Genomic DNA, 8,732 nt, shown 5'->3' with positions numbered 1-8,732 from the left:
GGCATGGCCGATTAAAAGTTATCAAAGTTTTGCGTTTTTGTGCATGCTGAAGGGGGTAGCGGGTGGGAGGGGGGTTGCCGGGGGTCAAAGTTCACATACTTGCGATGAAAAACGAAACTGTTGCATCTCCAACACCAAAACCTACAGAGGCACCAAACTTTCAGTGATTGATCACAATTGGGTGTCCTACTATACCCAACGGTCAAATGATGACGTCACTTGAGCCATGCCCCCTGAGAACAGGAAGTGTCATGTCTTACTCTGAACGGTCCCTATCTGACCCCTTTGACCCAATCAACATGAAACTGTGTCCAGAGATAGAAGACATGCTGGTGTGATGTGGATTCCAACCCCGACTGGTTTCGATGGAGTAGGTGGGCATGACGGCATGGCAAAGTGACATTTGGCTCTAAATTGCCATGTCCATTATATGTAGTATATTCAGGCAAAAAAAGAAAAAAGATCCCCAGTTTTTAATTTGAAAATAAAAATGTGTTCTGTGATTACTTTTACATTGAGGATTTTTGGCCCACCTGACAAAAAATTAGTTCAGAGATATCACAGACACTCTTTCCCAAGTACTCTCACACATTTCCAACCATCAGCACCAACTAACTTCTAATTAGTTGCTTTGAAAGATAAAATTGGTCATTTGTTGATTTTTAACCAGTAGAAGTTACAGTATAAAGAAATGGCTCAATCAAATCCTTTCATAAAATGAGTAGTGGGACAGGTTGCTTGATGCGTCTCTAGGAACAAGCACACAATTGTCTACAGCCTGAAGGAAAAACCACATTTACACTGAAGTCCTCATTATAGTTGACCCTGTTCCTCCAAAACGTTCACAGCGGTGCACAAGTTTAAAGCCTGGCTTCTTTTTTGTGGATGAAGTTACTGTAGGAAAGCCATTTTACTGGACAGCAATGCCCTTCTCTGTATACTGCCACCTGCTGGCCAAATATTCTACATTCATAAAACTTTCTAGTACAGTATCTGCCTCTTTGTGAATATCTTTTCAGCCTTACCTTTCTACAAAACAAAGGACAAACAAATGACCAAAAAAAGTGAATACTTATGTAAATCTGAATATAAATTTTGGTTTGCCATATTTAATATATTTGCAAAAGACTCCCATTTTCCACATCATCATAGTATTTGTGTGTTAAATCTTGAGGAAAGATATTAATTTAATTTAGAATAAGGCTGTAATATAAAATGTGGAAAAAGTGAAGTGTTTTGAAGAATTATTTGGTTCTGCTGCACCCATGAACACAGGATAGAGACACTGCTGAAAACAGCCAATCCTGACTGAGGTCATCCCCAAAGCTTGCATGAAAATGCAAACATTTACTGTACTATAAAATATGCAATAAGCCTAGAAACACGAAGTTTTCAAAAAAAGAGTGAGAACCAAAAAAAAAAAAAAAAATCACGACAGATAACACCCAAAGCTTAGTCAAACATTTATTTTGTACATTTGCCTGAACACCATTTCAAAGAAAATGAATGTACTAATGCAAAGTGGTTATAAAAATAAAGCACATTTTATGTAAAGGACAATCAGAAAACAGTAAATAAGGAACCGTAACACTTATTGTCAGTTTTTAACCAGTCGCCCGCCTATTAGGCAGGAAAACGATCAAATAGTGTCTGTGTGATTCAAACTCTGTCACAGGTCCACGTTCCCTCATTTGGGCTGGCGACAAAATAAATGTAGCAATATTGAATACATGGACGAAAAAGTCATTAATACAATAAATATAATAGTGGGACAGATTGTACTTTCCTGTTTAGCTTGCCTTACAACTAATCAATTGGTCAAAACTTTGATAAGCTTGTGGCGTTAGTTCTGGACTGTAGCACTGTTTCTAATATCCAAAGTACATTGTGTTATAATAAACCTTAAGAATGCGTTAATACATTTAATAGTCATCAACACTGGTGTTTTAGTATAAAAAAGAAAAGCTTTCCGTTTGTGCGATCCATTTTGGTGCATCGAACTTTGCAACATGCATCTATTCCACAGCGGCTGCTGGGAGTGGAGCGACTATCGTCCAATGTAAACTACAATGACACACGGTGGAGTTTCTCGGTATGAACGATCCACTGACGAGACGGCGAGTCCCGCACGTTATTCAGGCAAGTTCATATCAGGCTCGAATCTTGCTTTACAGTCACCCTTCAAACAAACCCGCCCACCCCCCAAACACAAAATGTAGTCAAAGACATATAGATACATGTGGCAGCTTATTATATCAAACGTCTGTACAGAAGAATTCATTCGAATTATAAAGACAAAGAGAAAAAAACGGACGGAAGTTCCTTCTGCGTTTCAAAAACTTTCCTCTCTCTCTCTCTCTCTAAACTTCTGGTAAAGAGGTAAGAGTGTTCAAAAAGGCAGTTGGGGTTTTCTTTTTAGAAAAAGAAGAAAAAAAAAAAAAAAAAAAGGAAAATCCACTTTATTAAACTATCGCCTTCGCTTCAGGCAGGAACGCCTCCCAGAACTTTATGAGCTGGAATGAAATCAGAGCGAGACAAATAAAAACTGTTAAAACATGGCGAGACCAATTGCTTAAAAGCTTTTTAACTTTGATGGTTACAGTGAAATATGCTCACTAACTGCACTGTTACCTCAGTTTAAAAAATAAAAGAAAAAGAAGTTGCACACAAATTATTTTTTCTTAAACATTTCAAATTAGGAGTTCGGTATTCTTATAGTATTTCACAATCTAAATATTAGATTAGATCATACAGAAAGCATGACTCGTTGCTCAACCTCCCTACATTCACTTTGCACAGCTTACTACACATTTATTGTGGTTGCATTACCAAAATTAAGAAATGGTTGGAGTACAATACATTTTAACTCATTTTATAAGCTCTACGCAATCAGACCCTCTAGTCTAGAAGCACATGTTCTTGTTTATTTAAGTTAAGGGGAAAATATTGCAGGTGGTCATTATGATGTTCTGCTAAAGTCATTAAGAAACCAAAAGGTGTCACAGGAAAATGTTGCCAGTTGCTCTTAACATGATAAATAAAAGTAATGAATAAATTTTCATTTTTTCAATAACTGAAAAAGAAAAGAACTTAATCGAAACCATAGATGCCTGATACAACACTTTATTTGGTGTGATAATTACCCGTTGTTGAGACTGCAGCATTGCCTCTAAATACTTGATTATCTGACTCTTGAAGTCCTTTGCTTTTTCTTTCTGCAATGAGAAGATTATCGTCATGTCTTAAGATCGTTGGCAATAAAAATAAGCAAATTCAATAATAATAATAAAAAAAGAAGATGCAGGAATTCTTTGCTCACTTGATGATATTTTACAAATAGTGACTATTGCCAATCTTTTCATGGCAACATAGCAGAAATTGGGTCAAGGGGACAATCACAGAAGATGACTAGTATCTTTACAAAGTTAAAAACACAAGAAATAAACATCTTTTGGATAGTGCAGATGAAGGGTAAAAACAAACAAAAAAAAAAAGAGCTAAAAGTTGCATTGAGATGGAAAAACTGTACAACGCACCTCAAATCTGAGAACCTCCTTCCGGACGGTCATCCCAATCCTGTCGAAGTCTCTCTCGTACTGAGTGACCTTCGCTTCCCACTGAACAAACAAAGAAAATTATATCATATGATTCAAGTTATATTTAAACCTACATATTCAATCATGAACCAGCCCTGATATGTGAGAAATCTGTTATAAATATATTTGTTTGTCTTCAGTGGTTGGAATGCAGCACGTTTCATTTTACGGTTTAAATAAACTCAATCAGACAGTGTCAAGTTTTGTCCTTGTGTAAATAACAATGCGACAGTATTTTCCTTTATTGATATTCCATAAGACTCTCATACTGACCCCTGATGATTCACAAGCCAGAAAACAGTGCCCACATTCTGTACTCAACAAAAAAATTGTAAATTGGATTTGTTTAACACATTTTTTCAAATTTTTTTTTATAGATTTTATTTTTATAACGAAAAGGCAGATTAATGTGAACTGTAAGAAATTTTACCATTTGTGCTTTTAGCTTTCAGCTAAACGACACATCCAGTTGTTTGAACGCTGACCGCCTGTTGTTAACAGTTAAGACTCCCCCAGGTGATGCAATGTGATAATTTTTCTGCCAAAGGATCGCGCCGTTACCTCAGCTATCTCTTCCTTCGCCTGCTGCAGCTTGTCGGGTTTGTTAGCCCACAGCAGCTTGGCTTCGGCTTCCCTCTTCTTCTGCAGCGTGCTCTGAGCCTCCTGCCATCGCTGCCACGCCCGCACACGCTGGTCAAAGCAACCCTGTGAAAAAACAACAAAAAAAAACATTCCAGATGGGTTTTGATAGACATAAGTAGATATGTGCCAATTAACCAGTCGGTTGTTCAAACTCGGCTGAACAAAAATGCCTTTAAAGTGAAACCTCACGTTTTTATTCGGCAGTTTTTTTTTGGTATATTAAGATGCCACCGTACCCTCACGGCGCCGAGCAAGCGTATGTAGTCGGCGAGCAGCTCGGCGAAGATGAAGAAGTCGCTTCCTGCCTGCTCCTGGTGCAGCTGCTCCATCTTGTCCTCCACCTCGGCCAGCTGGGAGAGGGCCCGCGACAGGGCCGTGTTGTCCTCCGAGTTTCCCAGCATGGCCATGCTTTTGGCAAACACAGCTGTGTTCATGCACAGCTCTGGCGTCGAGAAGGGAGGAAGGGCGAGAAAACGTCTTCAGGCCGTTTTGTTTTTGTCGAATACGAAGTTCTGCGCTGCTTCTTTCGCCCCTTCGACAGGAAGACATCGTTTCATCGGCTCACCTTTTCTGTGATTCACCAGAGAATCAACGACGGCGTGAAGCTTCCTCAGCTGCTGCTCCTCCATGTCCACCTCCTGGAACTTGTCCTCAAACCACTGAAGAACACACACAAACATAAATGGTAGATTAAACCAAAGGTATTCACATGCACATATATTTTCAATAATTTTGGTTTAATTTCTGCTCTGAACATGTTTTGTTTCCCCCCCCCCTACAAATGGCATTATTTTGCGTTTGCATATGCCAGTTAATTTGAAAATTTAGGAATTTTCACAAATTTGAAATTCTTTCGAAGCATCACACAGCGTGGCAGATGGGAAGACGCATCATGCTGGCTCCTCTTACAGTGTCGGACTCGTTCATCTTGATGGTCATCTTGCTGACAGCGTCGGATGCCTTGGTGATCATTTTCAGGAAACCGGCTCCACTGAGCGCCTGAGTGTTTACCGCTCTGGGCAGCTGAAAATAGATACAGGTTTATTAAGTCGGCAATAAATCGTTTTAAAGAATAGACGTCTTTCCACTGCCTGGGCCTGAACACTTGTGTCCAGGATATACATTACTATGCACCCTTAGTCTCTTTTCACTGCAGTGCTGCTAATGTGAGTGAAGTCTGGTGACTTCTTGGTACTGCTGCTGTTAGCATCAGAGCTGCTTTTTTATACAAATACAAATCAAAGATCTGAACGACAACAACGTTTGAGTCTTCGGTAGCATGCTCATCTGTTAAACTATATTTACAGCAGGAAGACTTGGCCATTACCTGTAACTCTAATGAGCATAGGTAGTGCCGGGTGTATAATCACCAGAAAATGAAGCCAATAAAGCAGTTTCCAGGGTCAATGCAGATTTCGCAAACTCAAATTTAAGCCTATTATGAATAAAATTCAAACCCTATATTATGACAAATGTACAAAAGAAGTGTAGGCGACCTAAACTGATACATTTCTGGAGTATTTCTGTGGCTCCTGGCAGCAGCTTTGTGCTTCTCACACATTGCACTACAGGTAATGTTGACAGAAAAACTTACATCGTCTCTTTCTAAGAATTCACGGACGTCAGGATCTTGTAGTAGCAGCGGGTGAGACACTATTCTCTGAAGATACCTACACAGAAAGCAGACATGAGTTGACATTAAAAAAAAGCTAAACCTAAGCCAAGGAGGAAAACAGAAATATACATGGAAATAAAAAGAGAAATAATTTGTGCAGTAGAAAGTATTTTAATTAAAACAACAAAAAAAAACCACGAGTGGATGTTGACCTCTCCAGAGCCGCTCTTCTCTTTTCCACAAACTCCACAGACGATGGATCATCCATGCCCACCTTCACTTTTGTCATTCCTGTTAATCCAAAGCAAAATTAGAACAAAAGTTAAAGTTCTTTGCAAATAATAATTTTAAAAAAAAGTGAAGACGGCATTTTTTTCATGTAGTTACAACCAGAAAGCTTTTAGTTTTAACGAGACATAAAACTCCTCGTTGTGATGAGAAATTCTGAGTAAAAACTTCTGATTCTACTTGCAACAAAAAAAAAATAACACAGGAGCAAAAAAATGGAAAAATAAATAAGAATCATTTTTAAATATTTTATAAAAAGATTTTATTCATCTGCACAAATGAGACTTCTTGCAGCTTTCTTTTAAAAGTCCTTTCCACCGCAGAACGATGCACTACTTTGTGCTGCCTCGTCACGTCACAGTCAAATAAAACCCATTCAAGCTAGAGGTTGTGACAATGTGAAAAAGACATGCATGTGTAAATCAGTTGCTCACCTACAACACTTTTCTCGGGCGGGGGTGGTATGATGCAACCGTGGAGCGACTGTTTGGCTGAGAGTTTTTCATAAAGGCCTAAGAAGTCGCTGAAGCGCCTCCTGGCAGTGAAGGCTTTACTTTTGAACATGGGCAAAAAAGTCTGGAGGAGAAGACGAGCAAAAGACGGTGAGTGGCCACGTGACACTTCACACACAGAGTTAAACATCAGAACCTTAAAATACACACCCTGGTGGATACTTTGTAGGCCACATATGCATTCATTCCATCTCCTAGGAGAAGGGGGAAAAAAAGATGACACTTTCAGACTGTTATGAAAATACTACAAACTCTTTCAGAAATGGGTTATTGCAATCTTAAAAAAAAAAAAAAAAAACGAAAGAAAAAAAACCTTAACTGACCAACTTTCTCCGGGTTAGTGACAGCAACATCCACATCGAAACCATCCTCCTCTTCTTCCAGCTGCAAAGCGCAAGACAACATTTGTACAAAATTGGAAACCAAAGCAGTTTCAATATTTGGCCTTAAACAGAAACACAACGTGGCAGATGAGGCACAGGCAGTCGGAGGTGACGATGCGAGTGGTTTCTGAGAAGCTCGGTTAAGGGCTGTACCTGCTCCAAAGAGGTGGGCTGCAGAGCTGCAGGACTCCGAGCAGACGGCGGGCCAGAAGAGGACGGATCCTTATGAGTAGAGTCGCCGGACGGATCTAAGCTTAAATCTGCTTGTGCTTCTGGCGACAAGAAAAACAAGTTTTGATTGCGTTATAGATGAGTAAACAAATTCTTTACAACTACATCTAACAGAGTACTGTGCGACAACCAAATTGAATGATATCCATTTTAAAAGTAGCTTAAATGGCTGCCTCAGGAAACATGACCAGTGTCTTGACAGACAACGTAAAAGAGTACTGTTACAGGGCATAGAGTTTTTCAGCTTTATATTCAACTACAAAGGTAAAAAAAATAAATAAAAAAAATCTGAAAACACTTGTATCAATTAACAGTGCATAATTGGTTGAAAGAAATTTCCACAAAAAAAAAATATGTTGGAATACACCCACCTAGACCTCAAAATCCAACATGGCCGACTAAGCCTGTCCCAATAGGCAATTTATCAATTCATCGCATGATGAATTAAAATAACCTCCATAATCTCCATCCCAATAATTAATATTTTTGAAGAGCAATTAAACGGAAACACCATAATCCATTTCATTAACGGTTTTGGTTGTGCTCGCTTTTTTAAATTTTATATTTCCATTTTATTCATTACTTTTGAACATCGTGTTTCGTTTTGGATATTTAGACATACCTTCAAGTTAAAAAAAATAAAATAATAAAGAGCCCTTTCCAAATAAAATCTTGTTGGTCTTCGAGAAAGCGATCTTTATCGACATATCGCCTGAAACCGTCAGTTATTGTTTATCGCCTGGACTCGTTCACCTGCAAACAGATCATCGTCATCGGAGTGAACTCCGTTGGGTTTGGCAGTGGCGGCCTCCTCACTGAACAGGTCTGCGGGCTCCTCTGGCTGAGAGACTCCTCGACTGACAGATGCAGGGTGGCTCTGCAGACAGGACGTTTTGGACTCAGAAATGCACAAACCACAAGGCAGAAAGTGCTTATCGCTCCGCTGGCACCGAAATAAACAGGCAGATGCAAGCAAGCGGCTGGGCAAAAAAGATTAGCAGAGAAAAACGAAGCAAGAAAAATGGCTAAAAATTCACCTGGGAAGCAAAACTAACATCACTACAGGGTAAAAAAAAAAGGTGAAAAATTGTTACATTGTTTAGTTGTGTAATAAGATAATTAAAAAATATATTAAAATATCTAAGCTAGTTTTGCTAATTTTCCCGTAAACCTGGTTTACTCTGCGGGGTTCTCGGCTCTTTTCCTAAGCAGCTCGGACCAGATAAAGAGGCTAGCTCTCCCATCCTCTCTGTCACGGGACAACGCAGACACGCTGAAGCGCGTCAGACGCGACACGGCTGGAGACGTACGTTGCTGACAAAGATGTCCTCTCCCTCGTCGCTGTCTCCGTCTGCCATGTCGGACGGTTCGGGCTCTGGCTCCTCCGACGCCGGGAAAGGAGGAGGATTTCGATCAGCGCTGGACGCCATAGTCCGTGTTGTCAGTCAGAGCGTCCCGGGCGGAA

At 39.7% G+C, this 8,732-nt stretch overlaps 1 protein-coding gene across 1 annotated transcript; it reads right to left on the bottom strand.

The window, feature by feature from the left end:
- Nucleotides 1-1,451: 1,451 nt before the first annotated feature.
- LOC129369499 (sorting nexin-1-like) lies at nucleotides 1,452-8,732 on the bottom strand. The gene is made up of 15 exons (XM_055044954.1): nucleotides 8,578-8,732; nucleotides 8,021-8,144; nucleotides 7,190-7,308; nucleotides 6,977-7,037; nucleotides 6,804-6,847; nucleotides 6,576-6,717; nucleotides 6,066-6,144; nucleotides 5,833-5,908; nucleotides 5,148-5,261; nucleotides 4,804-4,897; nucleotides 4,475-4,680; nucleotides 4,158-4,301; nucleotides 3,537-3,617; nucleotides 3,144-3,215; nucleotides 1,452-2,513 (listed from the first exon to the last, which is right to left on the bottom strand). Exons 1-15 carry the CDS (start codon nucleotides 8,695-8,697, stop codon nucleotides 2,463-2,465), a joined length of 1,527 nt encoding a protein of 508 aa, XP_054900929.1. The 5' UTR covers nucleotides 8,698-8,732; the 3' UTR covers nucleotides 1,452-2,462.

The sequence above is a fragment of the Poeciliopsis prolifica genome, unplaced genomic scaffold (assembly GCF_027474105.1).
Source record: "Poeciliopsis prolifica strain line A6 unplaced genomic scaffold, Auburn_PproV2 SCAFFOLD021, whole genome shotgun sequence".
Classification (NCBI taxonomy): Eukaryota; Metazoa; Chordata; class Actinopteri; order Cyprinodontiformes; family Poeciliidae; genus Poeciliopsis; species Poeciliopsis prolifica.
The sequence above is the reverse complement of the archived record's forward strand: the minus strand, read 5'-3'. Positions and strand labels throughout refer to the sequence as shown.